The 24729-nt window shown below is 31.9% G+C and overlaps 1 protein-coding gene across 1 annotated transcript in view; it reads left to right on the plus strand.

Moving 5' to 3' along the window:
• LOC140445261 (inter-alpha-trypsin inhibitor heavy chain H3-like) overlaps positions 1-24729 on the plus strand; it is a 68266-nt gene that overhangs the window by 40159 nt on the left and 3378 nt on the right. The window contains exons 9-12 of the mRNA XM_072537180.1: positions 3722-4018; positions 5997-6173; positions 9300-9488; positions 23230-23412. Of these exons, the coding sequence (XP_072393281.1) occupies positions 3722-4018; positions 5997-6173; positions 9300-9488; positions 23230-23412 (846 nt within the window). The remainder of the gene's footprint in view (positions 1-3721; positions 4019-5996; positions 6174-9299; positions 9489-23229; positions 23413-24729) is intronic.

The following is a 24729-nucleotide window of genomic DNA, read 5'->3' on the forward strand; positions in this document are numbered from 1 at the left end:
ATTTTAGTTTGAAATCTGCCATAAGTCCAGGAACATCGCTGCAAAACACCAGGTCATCTTCTTGGGAGAAGACAGATACAAATTATTTTCCTTACATCGATGACAAGAAAAAGAGACACTATTTGGAGCTACCATATGTTAATTTTTCAATCTAGATCCTAAAACTTCTGCCGATTCTTTAGAAAGGCCTAGGTCCCTTACTAGATCGTTCAGTTCTAATTTTGAGAATGGAATGGGATCGGTTGTATCAGGATCATAGCAATCACTGTCTTCTTCACTATCACCTTGCTGATCCAATGGCTCGTGATCATCATGTATATCATTCAAAGAATCTGGAGGAGAGGATATCGGTACTTCAGGTCCATGAGGGACAGGGCGAATGGCTAATTGAACGTTGTGGTAAGAAATATCCTTTTCGGTTCTCAAACTGAAACCTCGTACGTTGCAAGAACGAAAATAGCAGTGATCACTATGATTTTTGGGCTCCCTCTAAACCATTGATATTCCAAAACGTAAGAACTGCTTTTTACCTTGAAACCATTGACTCAGCTCTTCGACATACACACGGAACAAACTTTGTGTGTAGCCCAAGGCCTATCTTGATCGCCTAAGTTTATACCAAAATAAGCCAAATACACTTTTTAAATGAAATCGGATACGTTTTTTTGTTAGTTTTTAACGGTATAGTTACCGTAAATGTAACAGAAGCAATCTGGCGAGTTTTACATCCTCTGGTAGCCATTAACCACTAAATTTAAACCGCTACTAGGTAACCGCAATGTTTCTTTCAATATCCGCTACAAGATGGTGAAATGCTATGTATGGTCCATATTGTTATACGGCATGGAGACATGGACGTTAAAAATATTCTTCATTAACAAGTTAGAGGCCTTTGAAATGTAGACCTTGCGAAGAGTATTCCGCATACCATTGACAGATATGGTGAGACACGAGAAAGTCTTAAGAAGGGCAAATACTGAGAGAATTACTCAACTTAATAAATGTACGAAAAATTGAATATCTGGGCCATATCCTGAAGGGACAAAATACACAATCCATCAACTAATTATCCAAAGAAAGATTGAGGGCAAGAGGTGAGTTGGTCGCAAACAAATGTCGTGGTTACGAAATATAAAGAACTGGATAGGCATAAATAACACTGCCAAGCTTTTACATGCCGCAAAAGGTAGACGTCTGGTCTTAAGATAATTCGCCAACGCACATAGGTGCACGACACTATAAGAAGAGAAGGTATCCATTGTCCAATGTCTTTACAACACAAGAAAACAGTCACTACTTTAGTCATTATTGGTTTGATGACTGTTTTGTAAATTCTGCCTTTCGTTACTTTCCCGATATTTTTATTTCTCCATATTGTTTCATTTAGGCAGCCTGCGGCTCTGTTTGCTCTATTCACTTGATCTTCCACTTCGGTTTCGAGCTTTCCGTAGCTAGATAATGTGATGCCTAGATATTTAAACTCCATCACTTGTTCTAAGATCTGACCTTCCAGCTTCAATTTACATCTTAGTAAATTTTCTGGCGGTTATATTAAATTGGTGCGGCATACGTTGTAAATCATCTTCACTTTGCGAGAGTAGTATTGCGTCGTCTGCATAGCAGATTATTTTAAGTTGTTTTTCTCCGATTTGGTATCCTTTTTTAGTTCGTACTTTTTTTATTATTTCATCCATAATCAGGTTGAACAATAGAGGACTCAGGGAATCTCCCTGTCTTATCCCATTACCAGCTTCAATAGGGTCGGTTAGTTCTTCTTCTACTTTTACTTTTATTGTGTTGTTTTGGTAGATATTTTCGATTGTTTTGATTATTCGTAGAGGTATGTCTCTTGCATCTAAGTTTGGAGATAAAGGAGGAAATATTTAGTGAGGCCTTGGAAAATTGCGAACATTAAATCCTTTTAAATGGATAACGCCTAAACAATATCCGCTATGCAGATGACATCGTTATTTTTGCAGACAGTTTAAACAGTTTACAGCAAATAATAAACAAAGTTAATGAAGTAAGTGAAAGATTTGGACTACAAGTAAACATATCAAAAACTAAATTTATGGTCATCAGCAAAAATAAAACTAGAGACGTCCAACTTCTTTTCAAGAATACACCAGTGGACCGAGTAAAACAGTTTACCTATCTTGGAACAATAGTAAACGAACAATGGGATCACTCCCAAGAAGTAAAATGTAGAATGGAGAAGGCTAGGAGTGCATTCAACAACATGGCCAGACTCTTTAAAGGCCACAACCTTAATTTGGAGATAAAAGTAAGGCTCCTACGATGTTATATCTTCTCAATATTATACTACGGAGTTGAATTCTGGACACTCACTGAAGCGATGGAGAAAAAACTTAAAGTCTTCGAGATGTGGCTATACAGAAGAATCCTAAGGATATCATGGACGGACAAGATAATCAACGAGACTGTACTAGGAAGAATGGGAAAAGAAAGAGGTGATGTATACGATTAAAAGGAGAAAGTTAAAATATCTCGGATACATAATGAGAAACGGTACTAAATACAGATTACTGAAAATAATCCTTCAAGGCAAAGTATTCGGAAAGCGAGAAATTGGAAGAAGAAGACTATCATGGTTAAAAAACCTGAGGAAATGGTTCTACACAACAACAACTAATATATTTAAAACATTGGTTAATAAAATAATTATAGCCAGAATGATCGCCAATATTCGGAACGAATAGGCACCAAGAGAAGAAAAACCACGACTGCGCCGAGTGAAGAGCTGCTGTGAACTATACGCAGAGAATTACGACACAGTTTAACCAGAAATACCAGAAATAACCAGTTTATTTTTTATACTATGATTACGATCACAGTAGTGTTCGTAGTTCTCTGATATAGAACAGTATGATTGCCTCACTGCCTGTTACTGGCGGGGAAAGGGGCAGCGCGCCAGATAGGCAAGGCACTGACATGAAAGAATGCGCAGTGAGACAGCAATGTATGGGGAGAGGGTACGGCAGGAATAAGTGCTTACATTAAAATACTACTGGTTTCTCCTAATTACTCTTTATTATTTTGTAAAATAACTGTATGTGATGGAATTTTTTTCACTATTTTCCCAAAATTTGCGTTGAAACAGTATGAAAATCACTTTTTAAGTGATTAAGAAAATTTTAAACAATTTTTTGGTCGCAGACCTGAGTAATCATTTTAATATATAAAAATGTAGACCATATGATTAACTTGATATTTCACCGACAGTAATCTTGGAGTAAATGTGTTAACATTAAATTAGCTTATATTTTTTACTGGCACCTAGTCAATTTTACACGATTTCGACATTCAACTGGAGATACCAGTAGGACTAGATTCCATAGGAGTCCTTGTTTCGAGTAGGGTTTAGTATGTTTCCTTTAAGTGAAATATTTTAACATCGACCTTATGTCACTTTAATTTTTAATAGGTACGTTTAATATCCAATATAAAGGTTATTACAAGTTTTTAAGTGGTTAGTTTCAATTAATAACTATGTGTTCACTCATGATGATCTGATAAGGTCGAAGAAGTTATGAAATTTTAATCCGTTTGAAAAATTTCAATTTTCTATAAAAATAATTTTTAATTAGATACTATTTTACACTAGTAGTTTTTATTTATTGTAAGTTTTTTTTAAACTATGGTCTAGAGTCAACCATTAAAATTGTTCCCTTTTATTAGTAAATTAATTTTCCATTTACAGGCTACATTATGGAAGAATTTAGTACAACAGAAGCAGAACCTCAAACAACAGGGACTACGTTTAATCCAGATGTTTTACTTGAGGTTGATAATGGTTTTCCAGTTGAAGAAACTACTACAGAAGCAATAACCACCACTATGATTACAACGACCCCTACTACAACCATTACGACAACGCCAACTCCAACAACTACTCGAGAACTGACCTGTCATGAATCCACATATGGTTGCTGCCACGACGGCGTAACATTTGCGCTTAGACCTGATGCTGATGGATGTGACCCTATTCCTAAAGCTGGTAATATTTTTCATCAAAAGCTGTTTTATTTCATTTTCTGGGCTTATAATGTGATATCATATACAGTACAGTAAAGAAAAGAGATATTTTTTTGTTTTTACACTCCACTGCTTTTAATTTTTCAACTAAGGCATCGTTTTTCTGGTTCTGTTTTTTCCCTTTACTTTTCCTTGTATAACCAATCTCACCAACTCATATTTTACATTTCTCTGTATAAAAAAAATTTATTAAAAATCCTTTATAAAAGGTATATAATTTAAAAAACCCAATCGGGCTATATCACAAAACTTTTTCGGAATCCATATTCCATCATCAGTGCACCTAAAAAGTATATAACCACTTAATTAAAAAGAACGTGAAATTTAAATTTTGACCAAGGTTAATACAAAATGTGGTTAATACTTACTAGGTGGGTATACATGTATTGAGCCACTAAATATGTGGGTAAAAACCCGTTAAAAATTGTTTTTTTAAATTTGGTTTACATTATATGGTGATAAATTCTATGATGTTAAAGTTACCAGTGGATTTGGTAACATGACGACGTATGACTCCACGTGAAGTTGTTGGTCCTGAGACGATGTGTCTACGAGGACTTCATGAAAGCAACTGATTGAAATGACAATCTTGAACAAAGCAGTCAGTGTAACTTTATGTGTTAGACTCATTAAGACAGAAGCCAACGCTATTTAAAAATTGAAAAAGTTAAAATTAAAATAATGTAACAGTAGCAACCATCAATGTTGTTGTTTTAAGTTGGTAATTTGTCCTGAATTTATTTTTAAGAACATGGTGGAAATTGTTTTATTAATTAATGTATGTGGTGAGAAAATTGTGTGGGTATTATTAGGCAACCAACTATACATACGTCTTAAAGTAGTAAAGTAGTGACTACTATTAGTAAGACAGTAACATATCGAGGATACATCATTTATGTTTTTTAAATAACAAACATATAAAATCAGAATTTGGTGTTTATTGAAAGTAAACTGAATGTACGATCAAATACTTACCATGTCGGGATAGTATTATGAGGTTTTTTGCTGGTTTTTTCTTCATAATTTACTATGGAATCACTAACAGGAGAATTTTACTGTCATCATGGCATGTGGTTGTCTTTTTAAAGACGAATTACATGCTATGATTTTTGCTGACGGATATTCTCAAGTTAAAGTTGATTTCATGTAATCGAATGAACTATCTTACAAGTAAACTCGTCCCAGGAACGCAACTCAACAATATTGGCAATACTGAATTGTTAATATAAATGAGTCAGATAGAATTAATTTATTAGAAGAATTTTTCTCCAAGTAACAAAAAAACAAAATTTGTTTAATTTACTAATGTTTGTATTTTGAGAACGATTTCCGAAGTGGAAATTGAAACGTCAATAAACTTATTTTAACCTTCAATTGTGGCTTATTCTTATTAAAATAGTAATTACTTTAAAATGCCATAAGAAAATAGTTTCAGAACAATATTAACCTGTATTACTACCATACATGTAATATTTTAGGAAAATTATATTCTTCCTAATAATTTTTAACAGAATATTACGTTTCTTTATTATTTTGTTTGATATTAGGAGTCAAAATACTTTAAAATTTACTGATTTGCAACAGGGCTTTATTTAAATTCATTAAAATAATATCACAAGGTGTTTCTGATATCTAAACTTGTTGAAAGATTTCACCAGATTTCTCGCGAACTACTCAAACGAAAAATCAAATAAGAATATTTTTCAAAACATAATTTAAGGGCCCTTTAAATGAGATATCACTCAACCTCACTGTTTATTTAAAATTTTAGGAATTGTGTTCGTCCCGCTAAAGAGTTAATGTAATTTCATTGAAAACTGACCTACAAAATGTCTCCTTAAAAATAAATTTGATGTATTTTTACATATTTTTAAATTCAATTTTTCTAATTGACACGCTGTATATATAAACACCTTTTGTAACATCCATACTTTTTTTAGAAAGTTGCTCTTTGCCTCAAGATAGTGGAAACTGCGCTAACTCCACCGTTAAATGGTTTTATAGCACTGTTAGACATCAATGTAGACAGTTCAGATATGGCGGATGTGGCGGAAACGACAATAGGTTTGCAAGTAAACAAACATGTGAAGAAACTTGTGTGAATCCAACTGGTCCAGGTAAGCCGTATTCACCAAGCAAGTTACTAAAATCCAGTAAAACATTAATATAAAATTTTATGTAGTCTATTATAATGATGGCTTATCAAAATAGCCACAAAATAAAACAAAATTATATACAGGTGGTCCTTAAGTAATTGTACAAAAAGAAACAGTAGATTCTCGATTTAAAATATTACAGTTTAAGTCAACTTACTTTAATAAAACGTTGATAATAAGAGAGATACAGGGTATTAAAGTTGAAATCTCAAAAGGATCACTAGACTTTGAGGTTATTCTTGGACACAATATACTTAAACAAGCAGAGGTTACCATAACCGAAGATGGAATTATTGTATTCAAAAAAAAAAGTAGATAATATTGTAATGAGAATCGCAGTTGACCGGGCGACACACGTTGATTATCTGGAACTGGAACATATAAAAGACCCAAATATTAGAATGCAAATAAAAGAATTAGTCGAAAACTATGAACCTCACCAATAGGCTATCAATACCAGAAAAGCAAGAAGTAGGGAAGCAAATTGAGGAATGGATCGAGAATAAAATAAATAGACCTAGTACATCCGATTTTGCAATTTCAATTATACTTGTCAAAAAGAAAAACGGACAGGTCAGAGTTTACGGTGACTACCGAAACCTTAACCGGAACATAATAAAAAATAGGTTTCCATTACCTTTAATACAAAACGTATTGGATCGACTACAAGGCGCAAAATATTTTAGCACAATAGACCTCAAGAATGAATTCTTTCATGTACCCATAGAGGAAGATAGCATTAAATACACTGGATTTTTCACCCCAGACGGACAATACGAATTTTTGAGGTGTCCGTTGGATTGTTTAATAGTCCTACAGTTTTTCAAAGATGCATTAGCCACATATTTAGAGAGGTTTCATCCAAGAATATAGCTATTTACTATATGGATGACATAATAGTTTTAAGTAAATCCGAAGAAGAATGAGTCGTACGTTTAAAACAAGTACTCGTAGTAGCTAGGGACTACGGCTTAGAGATAAAGAAGAAGAGGTGCCAATTTTTGCAGAAAAGAGTAAAGTTTTTAGGATATATTATTGAGGACGGTAATTGTAAAAAAGTATGGCCATGAAGAAATTCCAGGAACAAGATAACTTTAAGCAGATTTAGTCAATTTTTAAGTCTGACTGGATACATTCGTAAATTTGTACCGTCATATGCTACGATAGCTAAAGTATAAAGTGATCTACTCAGAAAAAATCAAAGCTTTGAGTTTGGATCAAAAGAAAGGAGTGCATTTTCAAAACTTAAAGAGCTGTTAACTGATCAGCCGGTGTTAGAAATTGATCACGCAGATAGAGAAACCAAGTTACACACAGACACCAGCAGTTATGGATATGGAACTTGTCTTCTACAAAGATCAAGAGAGTATAATAAATTTTACCCGGTTTATTATATGAGCAAGAAAACAGACATAGGAAAAATATACAAGTTATAAGTTAAAAGTTTTGGCTATAATTGACGCTCTCAGTCGATACCCTATAGTTATGATAATAAATGAGACACCTATAATACAAGAACCAGGTTTTATAGAAAGGGTAATGCAGGCCCAAAAAGCTGATGACCACGTTTAAGCAATAAAGAAAATACTTGCTATGGAAGCTTACGTGGAGTTTTTCTTAAGAAAAAATATTCTATTTATCATTTGCTCTCTTTTTAAAATCTTTATATTCTAACAGACTAACTTTTTTAAAAATTAATAATGAGGAATTATCATACTTCCGACTAACTAATATTGGATTGCCACAGGGGAGTATTTTAAGCCCGATTTTATACATCCTGTACAACATAGATCTTGAAGTTAGTATACCGAACCATACAAAATTCTTCAATATGCTGATGATGATGTTGTTTTATATACTGCAGGAAAATTGTTAAGTACCTGTGGGGATAATTTGAAAGTCACATTAGAAATCGTAAATCAGTACTATGAAGAAATAGGATTATCAATTTCTGACACAAAAACTGACGTGTGTTACTTTTCACAAAAACATAGAGTTCCGCAAGGCAATCTTAATGTGGGAAAGTTTAATTTCCCTTTAAAAAACTGTATTAAGTATCTTGGTACCTATCTAGACTGGAAATTGTAATGGAAAGATCACATTCATCATCATGCAGATAATATTGCAGAATTAGGCTTAATATGTTGTTTACTTTAAAAGTGTCCCTTAAGTTGTATGTTCTATCATATTTTCATATTAAATAATTTCAAATAAAAATAAAATATTTTCTTACTTTATTTAACTTAGATTCATTCAACTTACATTTTATTGATTATTTTGTCAATGTACATATATGTGAAATAATTTTTTCTGATCAAATAGTTTAATAAAATTTTGTATTTAAAATTGATTCATAGAATCTTTATTAGTCTCAGTTTCAAATGGTATGAACCTTGGACTGTTTGAAGTTGAATCAATCTTCACCTTTTGGCTGGCTATTCAGCCACAACGTAAACTATTTAAATACGCCTTGCTGTTCTGTCATATTTTGACCTCAAGGCCACTGTCTTTTCTCGTTGGTTGGCGTGGTTTCTATTTGTTGCTCTCATTTAACCGGCAGCAACTAAGAAGCTTAAGAGTGGTAACCTCATTATATATTTTTTTAAATATCACTATATTTCAATCTTAATCAATTTAATAATGTTACCTAAAGTTAAAATCAAATTTAACTAATAATATACGGTTGGAGGTGGATCTTATGATCTTTTTAGTTCTCTGCAAATTAATGTTTTTTACTTAAGTTTTTTACATATTTTTTATATTACCACATGGTCTTTTGCTGTGCTAAGTTTGAGTTAATTTGTAAACTGTATTTAGTTCCAATTAATTGTTTATACAACGAAATATTTTAATGTCTATTGTCGTAAGCTTCTTTACCTATTTAGTATCATTGACTGCTACATATCTTTTAGAGGTAACACACTTATAATAACTTTTCTATGGATGTTTGGTTTTTCATATTGTTTTTTTTAGATGAAGTGTATTTTTTATCCATGCAATTTTAAAAATCCAGGTTATGGGCTTATTCTATAAATTACTATAATCTACTCCCTCAAGTTGCTTCTTATTTATATTTTTTATTTCTAGAAAGATGCAAACTTCCAATATCTTTGGGTGAGTGTAATCAACGATTACTTCACTGGTTTTATGATCAATCTAAACAGACATGTGTAAAATATATGTATGGTGGTTGTTTTGGCAATTCCAATAGATTTAAGACGAAAGAAGAATGTTTAAAATTATGCAACGTGGACATGTATACGGAAAATTTGAAAGGTAAGGTGACGAAAAAAATTAGTTTGTTATTTAGGTAATTTAGTTAGATCTTCAACAGATGGCGTCACGGTTAATAACGCGTAGTTAAAAAATTAATTGCTCTTAAAAGTATAGCTATATAAATCGTTTTTATGAGGAATGATGAGGACAAAATTCCAGATCAGCATTTATAAGTAGAGACTGGAAAATATTATGCACTAAAAAATGTCTAAAATATGCTACTTTTAAAACAGGATGAATATGCATTAATATTCCACAAATAATACGCAAATATGCATTTATCGTTTAGGTGAATGCACTTATTTTTATAAAAATAATTTTTTATTAAATTATAAGTTTAGGTTAAACACAGCATCAATGTCAAACACAAAATATACAATACCTTAAAATATCTTATAATCAACCGTCATTAACATCATTCATTATTGTACTCATTTGCTAATAAAAGAAGAAAAAATTTATCTTCCGCAAATATTATTGAAGTTGACTAAAATTGAATGATATTGGTCGATGGCAGTAATCTATTTATTATTTATTTATTAAGCTCAACAGGCCTTGAAGACCTAGGGCTGAAAGATATAATTTTTCCTTAAAATTACTATTACATATTATATATAATGCTATATCCTATACTACTATAATATATACAATATTACATTTGTTTATTCTTCTTCTTTAAGTGCCATCTCCGCGACGAAGGTTGGCAATCATCATGGCTATTCTGACCTTCGAGGCAGCTGCTCTGAACAATTGCCTTGAACTGCAACCAAACCACTCTCTCAGGTTCTTCAACCAGGAAACGCGTCTTCTTCCTACGCTTCTCCTACCCTCTACTTTTCCTTGAATTATGAGTCTCAAGATGTTTTATCTTTTGCCTCTTATCACCATCATATGTCCGAGATATTGCAATTTCCTTTCTTTTATTGTAATTTCCATTTCCCTCTCTCTGCCTATTCTCCTTAACACTTCTGTATTCGTGACTCTATCTACCCATGGAATCCTTAACAATCTTCTAAATGTCCACATTTCAAACGCTTTAAGTCGATTTATTGTATTCAGGTTTAATGTCCATGATTGAGCTTCATAGTAGAGTACACTATGTATATAACATTTAATTAGCCTTATTCTCAGGGCCAATGTCAGATCTTTGCTGCATAAAATCTTTTTCATTTTGACGAAGTTGGCACATGCTTTTTTAATTCTGACTCTTATTTCTGCAATATAATCGTTCTTTTCTGTGATTATCGTCACATTACATTTACGATTTACGATTTACGATTACGTTACGTATCATTTGTTTATATAAAACACTTAATACTACACTTAATATTCCTTATAGTCTTTCCATACATTTCTTCACCACTTCCTTCCATTGCTTTCTGTCCAAAGCTTTTTCTTTCCAGTTTAAATATTACTTTTTTTAAGTCTTCATATACGCTGTCCTTCCATCTCCTTCTTGGTCTTCCTATTCTTCTTTTTTGTATTGGTTTTTGTAATAAAACCATTTTTGGCATTCTTTCCTTTCCCATTCTTTCGATGTGTCCTATCGGATTCTCTGTGGTTTGATTGCCGTCGTTATTTTTGGTTTAATATATAGTTCTTCGAGTTCCTTATTATTTCTTCTTCTCCATTGTCCATTTTTTTTCACGCCTCCATATATTGCACGTTGTATTTTCCTCTCCCATCTTTCTAACAGATCTATTTCTGATTTTTTTTTAAGCACCCATGTTTCATATGCATATGTAGCTGTAGGTCTGATAACTGTTTTGTAGATTCTTATTTTTGTTTTTCTTGAGACATATTTGAATTTCATTAATGGACGCAATGCTCCATACTTTTTGTTTGCTTTTGCTATTCTTGCTTTTATCTCCCCTTCCCTATGTCCCTTTTCATCTACTTTTATACCCAGGTAAGTAAATTCTGAAACTCTTTTAAACGCGCATAAATTTTCTCCCACTACCTCCAATGTGAAATTGTCTTCTTTTTCTTTATATGTTTCTCCCATTATCATGTATTTTGTCTTTTCCTTATTTATGAGAAGACCAAAAATGTTTGCTTCTTTTATTATATTGCTCATTAATTTTTTTAGCTCTTTCTTACTTGTTGTTAATAGAGTTAGATCATCTGCGACTGCTATACATTGATGGCCATTTTTAAATATCGTTTCTTGTGTGTTTATTTTACTTTTTCTAATTATTCCTTTCAGTATTAGATTAAAAAGAGTCGTTGAGATTGAGTCTTTTGTCTTAATCCTTCGTCGACCTATTACTTCTGAATCCTGCCTGATATTCGCTCAATATCTTTTCCGTGTATTGATTCAGCTTTTTTCTTGTGATGTTCAATGTGATGTCAATATTTTCAAGTCAAGTACACGACTTCTAGCAACGCGAGACCTCTATAATTTTCACATCTCATTTTGTCACCTTTTTTATGTATAGAGGCATATCCTTGCCCTGGCCCATTCTCCTGGCATTCTTTCTGTTTCCCATATACTTTTTATTAAGCTATGTATCTCCTTGTGTAGTATTTTTTCTCGTGCCTTTATCATTTCCGCCATTATTTCTGTTATTCCTGGGCTTTTATTGTTTTTTAATCTTCTTATTTCATTTTCTATTGTTGTGTAAAGTAAGTTTGCCAATTTCTCATCATGTTCCCAGGTTCATTTATTAATATTCCTTCCTCATTTTTCATATATGGGTTATATTTCTAATATCCCCTTTCCATGTTCTCTTCATAATTCTCCTCAATTCTCTATATTCTTGTGTGCTAATGTTACTATTATTTCTTAAGTTTTTTATTCTTATTTTTCTAATTTCTTCTGCTATTTTTTGACGTTTCTTATCATACCATTCTTTCGCTTTTTGTTTTCTATTACTTTTAATTAATGTTTCTTTACTGGTCTTTAAAACTGCTTCTTTTATGCTTTCCCACTTATCTTCCGGGTCTAGTGCTTCTGGTTCTTTGTTTAGTCTACTGGTTATTCGTTGTTCGTACTTCGTCTGTGTCGTGTTATCTTTTAGTATTGCTGTGTTGAATCTTTTTTTAAAATCTTTGTCCCTTTGATTGTCTTTCTTTATATTAGCATTCATTTTATAACCTGCGCTTAATAAAAAGTGATCTGAGTCACATTCCGCTCCACTCATGCTTTTTATATTTATTATATTATGGGCGTGCTTCTACTCTATTAATATGTGGCCTATTTGCCTTATTGTCCTTTTATCCGGGGAAATCCACGTTCCTTTATGTATATCTTTTCTGCGTTGGTGTGTGCCTTTTATTACCATTTGTCTTTCTGTTGCAAAACCTATAATTCTTTGACCGTTATCATTTGATACATCGTGTTTATGTATTTTCCTGTTATATTTTTATATATATCCTCTTTTCACACTTAAGCATTGCGATCTCCAATTACTATTTTGATATCAAATGCTGGTAGTCTGTCATATTCTCTCTCTTGTTGCTCATAGTATGCATCTTGGTCTTTTTCGGAGGCGTCTTTTATTGGTGCATGTACATTTATTATGCTTATGTTTCGTTTATTCTTTTTTAACCTAATTGTGCACATTCTATCTGATATCGGCTTCAAATTCATCAATCTGGTTTTCTGTATGATAGAAACTGTTCCTAGCAATCTGTTACTCCCCATACTTTTAAAAAAATACTATATCATCTATTTCTACTATTTATGTGTCTAATTGTTTTGTTTCTTGTAAAGCTAATATAACTATTTCATATTTTATTGTTTCTCTAATTAATTCTTTAATAATTCCCGTTTCATAAGTGCCTCTTACGTTCCATGTTCCCAAATTAGTTTTTATTTTCTTGTTTTTATTCCCAATCGTCTCCTTGTCCATTGCCGTTATTCTATGCTACCGTTTCATTTACGCCATTTAGTTTTTTTTGTTTCTGTTTTGGTTTTCTATTTTTACGAGTTGTTGCTGATGTTTATTCCATGTCCGTACTTCCTCATTTATTTTAATTTTTTGAAATTCTACCTTGACTTTTCTTCCTTCCAATTTTAGCTTCGTTTGCCTTCGTTCTGATTTTACCCTGTATCATTCGTTCATTTTTGTCCATGTCATCATTAATGTATATTTCTTTCCCCTTACACTGGTATTCATAGTGCGTCGCCAGGAAGAGTCGCCGGCGGATCTTCAGTTAGCGAACACTCCATCGAGATTTCATCTTCTGTTTCATAGTCAATCTTCGGAGAACCGCTAGTGGGCGATCGGTTACTTACTACTCGATATGAAAACATAGACGTATTTGATGACAAGGATCTACAGCAATCGTACTTGTGAACTAGTCGACTGGAGTTACAATTTGCCAAATTTAAATGTAATCGTGTCTACTCATTCATATTAATATTATAATGTATAATATATTAAAGTTTTTAATATTGGTAATAGTATTAAAGCTTTTAATATTGTTTTTTAATATTACTAATAATATTAAGTAATTAAATATTGCGCCTTGCATAAAAAAAGTACGAGATAAATAACTCGTTTTTTTATATGAAAGTGCAATTTTCTTGCAAATGCTTGGTTTTTTTTACAAGATAAAACAAATTGTATGAAGAGTAGCTAAGCGTTGGGTAGTCAGTGGCGAATCTACGAGGAGGGAAAAAGGATCTTCTGAATTTGCCAATACTTTGACTGAACACACAACCAAGAGAGGATGGAATGTTGTCAGACCATTATCAATATTGAAATATAACCAGTACGTGACAAAAAACGATGTAGAATATGTTGTATGGATAAAATTTGAAAAAGCACAATTTACGAGTGTGCTGATTGTGACAAAAAAAACCTGGACAATGCATAGGATATTGTTTTCGCAAATACCATTCAACCAACAGATAGATTGCATTCAGTATATTAGTTTAAATAAAAATTTTATTTTCTAAAGACCTTTTAATTGTTAGCTGATGTCCCACTAACAATTTCTAATTTGATTTTCTATTTTATACACATTGATATGTTATAATTACTCGTACATACATTTGTTTTTCTTGAGTTGTTTTTTATTTATTGATATTACATTGAAAAAAGTTATAGGTTTTTATGGAATTTTGAGTGGTATTGAGCAGGAAAATTTGGAATTTTAGAAAGGAAGAATTGTATTTATTTATTAATTACTTCAACACAGCTAAGTGAAAGAGCGCCAACGGTGTAACATAAAATTGAAATCAATTAAAATGTTGTTCAATAAGTCTTCTTCGTACAATCTGTCCAATATTTTGAGCTTGATTCGGTATGTGAGGTTTATTATCATCTAGTTCTTCTTCCACATTTTCTTGTTCATCATTTACATCATTCACTTTGATCCCAATATTGTGAAGAACTGCACATGCCACAATTATTTCTGGAACTCTTTCCAATTTATTATTTAAACCCCGACTCAAACAACAAAATCTTTTTTTCCACAATCCAAACAATCTCTCAACGGGTTCTAATATGAGATCTGTTATACCTTACTTCTTATTCAATTCCAGGATTTAAAAGAGGCGTCATTAAATACGGTAAACAAGCATAGCCACTATCTCCAAGAAGAAATCCTGTTAAACTGCCATTCTCGAAACGGTGTTTCACTGAACCATTATTGAAGATCATCGAATCATGTTCTCTTCCAGGCCAACGAGCTACAACTTTGAAAATTTCTAAATTGGGTCCACCCACTACTTGGACGTTTATTGAAAAATATCTTTTCCAGTTTCTATATACCTCGGCCATATTCCCTCCAAGACTTTTTATTGGTATGTGGGTACAGTCTATACACCCTGTTACTTTGGGAAAATTGGCAATATCGTAAAACAGCCTTTGGTTCTTTCTCTGGTTTTCGAGACCTTCAGGAAATTTTATATATGTGGGTAATAGCTGAGCAAGTAGACGGGAAATTTTAAAAATGCATCTCGAAACCGTGGGTTGTGAAAATCCTCTAAGATCTCCAGTTACAATCTAAAAATTAAATTAAAATTAACTATACTACGATCTACCATTATATATACACACATATATATATATATATATATATATATATATATATATATATATATATATATATATATATATATACATATATCATGTTCTGAAAATTTATTCTTTAATTTATCCTACCTGAAAATTTCCAGTAGCATAAAATCTCAAGGCAACTAAAAGATATAAAATGGGTGGAAACGGTAATCCACGTCGATTAATTTTCACCATTTCATCATTTATTACTGGCAACATTATTTTAATAACTGTTTGTTTTCGAAATCTATACCTCTTTCGAAATTCATTATCATTATAAAAGTGTAATGGATTTTGCATGTCCCTTATATATCTTCTGGGTACTTGTAATATATCGTTTTGTTCATTTATTTATCGGTTAACTACATAATATTGATGTAAATCGTCCATCGCAAACGTATTTCAAATTGACGGGCGAATCGGCGAATCGCCAGAGCATGCATATACCTTCTCTGGCGAAGCTTCGAAAATCTCTAAACAGGGCATGCGTCATTCGAGTGTGAGATCACTGTGAAAGCGACTGGCGCGTATCCAGCGACATGCCAGCGACTGTTCGGAGAAAGATGCTTTACGCTTGCGTCAACCAGGCTGTAGGTCGACTATGAAACATAGATATGGTGGTGAACAGCCAGCGACGCGCTGGAGTCGGACTATGAATACGAACGTTAATGTCTTCCAATTTGCCTTTACTTTTCATAATTTCTTCTTTGTCCGTTGCATTTTCGAGCTCAATCATTCAGGATTTACTTCCAATTTTTCTTGCGCTTGCGCTATTATATTATTTCGTCTTTTGTCCTTTTCCATTCTGTCTATTTTATTTTCCAATTTCTTCACTTTTTGTTGGGTTTCTCTGTTTTCCTGTTTCAGATTTTCATTTTCTTGTCTGAGTTCCCTCATTTCCGCTCTGTACTCTTTTTGCTCTTCTCTTAGTCCCCTTATTTCCGTTGTGATAATATTTAGGCTCTCCAATATTTTTTCTAGTTGCCTATCATTCCCAGGCGACCTATGTATTTTTTTACTTCTGCTATCGTCTGCCTCATCTTCCCATTCATCTTCTCTTTTTCTTGTCTTATCCTCCACACTATACTCGTCTTCAGCCATTTTTGTACGTAGCGTAAACTGAACACACCAGTTTCAACCATTCGAAAGTATGCCCAATTATCCACGCACCAAAATTGCTTTTGTTTTCAGTAAGTTACTTCTTTTTTTTAATCCGGCAACACCGCTCAAAATTTGGCCAGCGTTCGCCCGTGTTTGTAAGCTTATCTGTTGGCTGATAACCTCACTGTTATTTGTCCGTTTAGTATTTTTATGTGCCGTTTTTGCTTATATATATTATTCTTGCATTAGGTAGGGCATAGTTTATAACTTACTTTTTTCACTCACTCAGTATTCAATGTTCGCTGCACCACGCGATAATCGGGTAAAATGCAGGCGAAAATTAAAACACTTTGTTTTCTATCTAATGCCACGTTGCCGTTCAATCTATTTATTATATATAATAATATATATATAGGTATATATATATATATATATATATATATATATATATATATAGGGTGTCCCGGAAAATAGTGCACTCCTTAAAGATATGTGCAGATTGCAGCATTTAAAACAAAAAAGTCTTATAATATTTTTTTATGAAGTTAACCGTTTTCAAAAAAAAATTATTAATTTTAATCCATTTGATTATTATTCGCAGAAAAGGAAATACAGCCGGCAACGTTGCGTTCCTTGTTATTCTTCGTTAATTACTGTAAATCAGCTATCATGAATGATCGATCGTTAGGCATATTATGTATTGATACTGATAACAGTGATAGAGAAAAAGCATGTATTTGTTTTTATTAAATATTTAATAATTAAAGTTTGAATACTGTTTTTACTTACATGGAAAATTATTATTACAATAAATGTTCGAAATGGCCACCATTTGCACAGATACACGCGTTTATTCGACGAATCCAATTATTCTTAATATTATAAGTATGTAAATTATGTCTGATTATTTCAGCAGCATCAAAAATTGGCTGTCGCAATTGAGCTTCTGTTTTAATTTCATCCTGGTTGTCGTATACTAATGATTGTAGATGTCCCCAAAAATAAAAGTCCATAACATTGCATTCTGGTGTTCTGGGTGGCCACAGAACGTGTCCATTTCTAGCGATCCAACGACGAGGAAAAGTGATGTCAAGGAAATCTTTAATATGTCTCGTAAAATGTGCTGGAGCCCCGTCATGAATAAACCACATTTCAGAGCGTATTTGTAACGGAACGTCTTCAAGAAGTATCGGTAGAACATGCTGCAAAAAATTTAAATAGGATTCTCCATTCAATTTTCTGGGAAGTTCATACGGTCCAATCAGACGATTACCAATAATCCCAGCCCATAAATTTATATTAAATTGTTTTTGAAAATTTGTCCTACGTATAGCATACGGGTTTTCATCACTCCATACGTAACAATTGTGAAAATTAAACACACCATTGTTCGTAAAACAAGCTTCATCTGCACACAACACTTTGCACGGAAATTCGGGTTCTCTGGCGATTTTGTTTTGAAACCATCTACAAAATCTTAATCTTCGAGGTAAATCGCCTTGGTGTAAATCTTACACTCTTTGGTAATGGTAAGGATGTAACAGTTGTTTTGTAAATGTCTTGTGAACAATGTTTTTTAAAATGCCAACCATTCTAGTCACAGATCGAATACTTACTCTTGGATTATTACTGACTATATTCAAAATCACATCTTCTGCATTTAGTCTACGGTTACTTCGTGTTCTACCGCTAGTTTTTTTAGGTATCACACAACCCGTCGCTAATAACCTTTGGGACACGTTCACAAAACTTCGGGCATTAGGATGTCGTCGTTCGGGATAGCGTTCAGCATAAAGTCTAACAGCCCTATTACTGTCACAGTGGACTTCGCCGTACTTAACATATCGTGATACTCGCGAATCAAAAACATGACAATACTATTTATTCTTGAGCTACGAGTAATTACAACTGTTTACAAATAATGTACCTTTTCTGTATCAAAATAAATTAAACGATCGCATTCTGCCCATACCTTTTGGAGCTCAACGTCGCCGGATGTATTTGCTTTTCTGTGGACACTAATCAAATGGATTAAATTTAATATATATATATTTTTTTTGAAAACGGTTGACTTTATAAAAAAATGTTATAAGACTTTTTTGTTTTAAATGCTACACACAGCCCATACCTTTAAGAAACGCACTATTTTCCGGGACACCCTATATATATGGCCAATATATGACCTAGGAGGACAAATCCTCCTAGGTCATATATTTGGCCATTTAATTCAACAAAGCGATAGCAGCTTTTGCTAGAACATTTACTCTTTTACATATATATATATATATATATATATATATATATATATATATATATATATATATATATATAATTGGTTTCAAATGAGTGTAGAGTAATAAATCATGAAGTGTCATAAAATTTGCCTGAATTTCGGTGTCGTCATGGGCGTAGGCAAATGGACGGATGTCAACTTCGTCGTCAAAAATTGATGTACCTCAAAATATCATATTTTGGATATTTTGTGATAAACAATTTTATTTAATTTTTCGATTAACTTATTCTTCAAACTCGTATTCCATTATATGGTCATTAAAGCTAATTACATTTTTATTTATAAAAACAAATTCACTTCCTTACTGAACGAATAAAAGCATTAGAAGAAACTGATAAGGGTATGACGCACCTCCTAATATTACTAAGAACTAAAATAAATCAACATGAAGACTAATAACGCGTAATGAGGTTTTACTTACACTTTCATTATAATCCCTCTTTTATTTTATTATTATCATTCGACATTCGAGTTAGTAATTGTTACTACACCAATTAAACGTACAGTAATATTGTGATATAGAAATAGTGAAAAAGTTATAAAATGGCGACATTTACTCCAAAGAAAAGAGGTGTAAAAAATTCTCCGCTATCTGTTAGTGAAAAAGTTATAATTTTAAATGTATATGATTGCATAAAACACGATCACCCTAGTTTGTCTGTGCAAGAAAGTGTTGAGCGATGTGCCCGAATGACTGGAATTGGACAGTCCACGATTTTTAAATTATTGCGAGAAAGAAAGATATCAGGCCAGTTAAGTCCATGCAAGAGAAAATCAGGAAGACCAATAAAAATCTTAGGTGAAGACACCAAACGTGACATTCGAAGAAAAGTTCATTCGTTTTATTTTAAAAAGGAAATACCCACCCTTGACAAAATACTAATGGAGATAAGCCAAGATAACGATATTCCTTTGATATCCAGAAAACTTTTATGGAAAACTTTAAAAAGTATAAATTTTTCCTGGGAAAAGCACAATCGAAAGGCACTATTACTGGAAAGTGATGAAATCATTTGCTGGAGACGAAAATATTTGAGAACTATAAAACAGTACCGCAGAGAGCACAAGAAAATTTTTTATCTTGATGAGACGTGGATAAACGAAGGTTATATAGTCCAAAAAATGTGGCAAGATAAAAATGTAACAAGTGCTCGCCAAGCTTTCATAGAAGGCCTTTCGACGGGTATTAAAGTGCCTTCGGGAAAAGGGAAGAGGCTTATAATTGCTCACATTGGAAGCGAAGAAGGATTTTTAAAAGAAGGTTTGTTAAGCTTTGAGTCGTGTCGGACGGGAGATTATCATGAGGACATGAATTCGGATGTCTTCGAAGACTACTTCGGGGAAATGTTAAAATTTCTTCCAGCTGATTCGGTCGTGGTTATGGATAATGCAAGCTACCATTCAAGGCGCATAGAGAAGGTACCAACTTCAGCTTGGAGAAAGCAAGAAATTATTAACTGGCTGTCAAATAAAGGTATTCAGTTTGAGACGAATTCAATAAAGAAGGAACTACTAGCCGTAGTAAAACAACATAAATCTCGCTTCATAAAATATGCCGTAGAAGATGTAGCAGAAAAGTATAAAGTAACTGTGCTACGCCTACCGCCATATCATTGCGAATTAAATCCCATAGAACTTATATGGGCACAAGTTAAAGGATATGTTGCAAGGCACAATACCACATTTAAAATGAAAGATGTCAAGGTATTGTTTGATCAAGCCATTATGGAAATCACATCAGAAAACTGGCAAAAAGCAATCCAGCATGTTTTAAAAGAGGAAGATAAAATGTGGGAACTGGACAACTTGGTCGATCAGGTGGTTGACCCTATAATTATAACACCAGGGGATGATGACAGTTCTTCGGATAAAGACTATAGTGATGTAGAATTGTAATAACGTATCCAGTAAAGTTTTTGTAGTTTTTGTGAATAAATTGATTTAAACTCCCCACAAGTGTTTCAATATGTAAAGTTCATTCGTGTGTGTTTGTGAGTATTTCCCGATTTCGGTTCGTATATATTTTATTGTTACATTTTATATTTTTTTAATAACACTGTTCTGCTGTATTACATTTTTATTTCCTTTAATATGATTTTTAAGAATGCATATTCTTTTGTCAATTAACCCACTAGCGCGCCTCTGGCTCAGTGTTTATCTGTCGATAACAATGGACTAATCCCTTAAAACAGGGTGATACCTACCTGCTCTTTAATAACGACAGAATTTTGCAATGCGGACGGAATTTATTGACGGATTATTGACGGATTACCCTGTAGCGCTTTTGAATACTTCATGAGATTTTATTACTCTACACTCATTAGAAATAGATTATATATATAATGTTTGGTTTCATATTGTTCTTTTTAGATGAACTGATGATGCTTTCTGAGCAGAAAGCGAAACGTCTTCAATAAATAGATGAAGTAGCCACCTTCTTTGTCTTTTATTTCTCCACTTTCACCGAAAAACCCACCACTCTTCGAGTGTACCTTAGTTTATTTTGGATTGACGGTCGTACTCCTTTTCTCGATATATATATATATATATATATATATATATATATATATACATATATATATATATATATATATATATACATATATATATTTATATATATATATATATATATATATATATATATATATATATATATATATATATATATATATATATATATATATATATATATATATATATATATATATATTGTGACAATTGGGGTTTATAGAAAATAATTTATAAGTTATATACTAGAGAATTTTATAAAAATTATTTATGTGAGGGCATTTTAAGAAATTAGCATATAATAATTGTAAAAAGTTGTATTTTAGTAGTTATGATTTTGTAGATATTTTTAAGTGAGCCATGTGCCTAGGCAACCAACTATACAGTAAGTAATTTGACAGATAGAAATTAATCATTTACGAATATAAGTGGGGTTATATTGTTTGAAATGTGTATTTTATTAAATTAGAGTGTTAGTTACTAATTTAAATGTTTATTCTGATCTGAAAAGCCTAAATGTCAACAAAATTATTAATGGAACATTAACGAATACTTCAGAGTGCAGAGTGTGACCATTGTTTACCGTCGAACATTCTGGAATAATGATTATGTCGGTGGATCGAACAGATATTTTTTTCGAGAACATCTATATAGAAGTTAATAGAACGAATGGAACATGATCTCTTACCAGATGGTTCTGGAAGATTGAAAAGATATAAATACCCGTGATTTGGATTCAAGAGGGCAGTTTTAGAAGTTTTTAGTCAGAAGTCAGGCCAGTTCATTATGAAAGTTAATAGACACATTTAGTTAGTGAATAGTGAAGTAAATTGTTCAGAATTTTCAAGAAGTCAGTCAGAAAAGTTTAGTAAGAAATATGAAAGTTAGTTGGAGTCAGTGAATCAGGTACAAATAGTCGAATTGTTTAATATAGTGAGTTAAATGAAGATTAAAAATTATGCATATAATTAATGCACATTTATAATTATACACAAATAATTATTGAAGATTATAAAAGTATATTGGAAGAAATTAAATTATATTATGGTTGGAGATTAGTATAAATCAACTTATAATAATTGGATATTGGTATATTGAAAAGAAGAATAAATATAAATGCTGTTTGCTGGTTTGGTTGGTGGTGTATAAATGCTGGTGAAGAAAATTATATCTTAACTTGGTAGAAGCTGATAATTGAAAAAAGAAATTTCACAAAAACAGGGATAACCGAAATACGAAGACATTCAGTGGTGATTAGAATATATATAGTGGAAAACAGTTCATTTAGGCATTCAGTGAAAGAAAGGTACAAAATTTTGTTAATATAATTTAGTTAGTGTTATAACAATTTCAATTTTGAAGATAGTTTGTTTAAATTTAACATTGTCTATAGAATTTATTTAGTTTTATAAGAACATCAATTTAAAGATAGTTTATTTTAAATTTACATTGGCTAGGTTAGATATATATGTGTGTTTCATAATAGTTATAATAAAGATAATTTAAAAAAGTACTTACAAACTAATTCTTTGAGAACCGCGATAAAAACCCTATATAATGTATTATTAAAATTACTCATTGCTCATCATTCAAACAAAAAACACATCATAACAATATATATACATATATATATATATATATATATATATATATATATATATATATATATATATATATATATATATATATATATATATATATATATATATATATATATATATATATATATATATAATCCAGTCTCTACTTATAAGCAAGGAAAACAATTTATTATTACAAAACAGTAGCTATAAAAACGTATAGGTACACATTAAATCTTTCTTTCTAGATGCCTGTTTTAAAACCAAAGATAAAGGTTATAAACGTTGCCGTCGATTCGAAATTAGTTATTATTTTGATGAGAGTTACACATTATGCAGGAAATTTTGGTTCACTGGATGTGGAGGAAACGATAATCGATTTAAGACTAAAGAATTATGTGAAAATATCTGTATTCGCTCCAAACATAACGGTAAGATATTTAAATTCACTCATTATATAATATTTTTAGGCTTTACTTCTATAGACAACGGAATTTATTTAAGGTACCTCATTATAAATTAGATACAACATTAAAAATCCACGTGTACCTATATACAGACCGTCTGTCTGTCATATCATATGGGACATAACCAGTACTTGTAAAAGCATGTATGTCGGCCCTTGGGAAATAGAAATAAAGTATATAAACATTGATAAGTCTTCAATATATTACATGTATTCTCTCTTTTATTGCTTCACTTTTTCTGTTCAAAAGTTCTATTATTTCAAATTGTTCTACACTCCTTTTGTTTTGTTTCCTGTCTCTTCTTCTTCCTCTGCCATGCTCGATTTTCGTGCGTTGGCTAAGAAAAGTGAAAGTAGAAGAAGAACTAACTGACCCAATTGAAGCTGGCAATGATATAAGACAGGGGGATTCCCCGACTCCTTAATTGTTTAACCTGACCATGGATGAAATACTAAAAAAAGTAAGAACAAAAAAGGATACCAAATGGCAGAAAAACAACTTAAAATAATCAATGAAGATGAATTACAAGATATGCTGCACCAATTTAATATAACCGTCAGAAAATTTTACACGTTAATTGCTCCAAAAAAGACAAAATGCATGATTATAACAGGAAATATACTTAAGGCAAAATTTATAAAACAATTATCAGACCAAAAATGACATACGCGGTAGAAATACTGACACATAGAGGACAGAAAGAATCATAGAATCAGCAGAAATGATAACCCTTAGAAAAATCAGTGGTAATGAGCTTGAGCTCCAAGCTCGTATTTTCTTGTTCCAAACTTTTTAGTTCCCTCTTTCTCAAAAATTTATTAAATATTTCTTCCCATGTCGATTTTCATAGCTTATCATTATTTTCTTCTTTTGTTTTTCCTTACACTTTTATTTATAGCTTTTTTCATTGTCTTATTCTCGTTCAAAAATTTCTGGCTTTTGTAATATTTCGTTCGCTTTATTTAATTTTCAATGCTTCTTTGTCAATTATTTTATTATTTTCTATCTTAATCTGCAACTGATTTATCATCTCAAAATTGTAGGGTCGGCAGACTAAAGTACCTACTTATTTGAAAACTGTAGATTTTCAGAAGTTGAATAAAACTATATAAAAAAAAAGAATTTAATATTTCTTACAAATTCTAATTTATTGCATTTTATGAGAGTGTGTACAAAATATTTACTAGTAGCTAAGTATGACTCTATAAAAAAGTATGGAAAATTGTTTTTCCTGACTTATGTTAAAAATAACATTATCATATATGACTTATGTTTAACAGC

Source organism: Diabrotica undecimpunctata, chromosome 7, assembly GCF_040954645.1.
Source record: "Diabrotica undecimpunctata isolate CICGRU chromosome 7, icDiaUnde3, whole genome shotgun sequence".
Taxonomy (NCBI): Eukaryota; Metazoa; Arthropoda; class Insecta; order Coleoptera; family Chrysomelidae; genus Diabrotica; species Diabrotica undecimpunctata.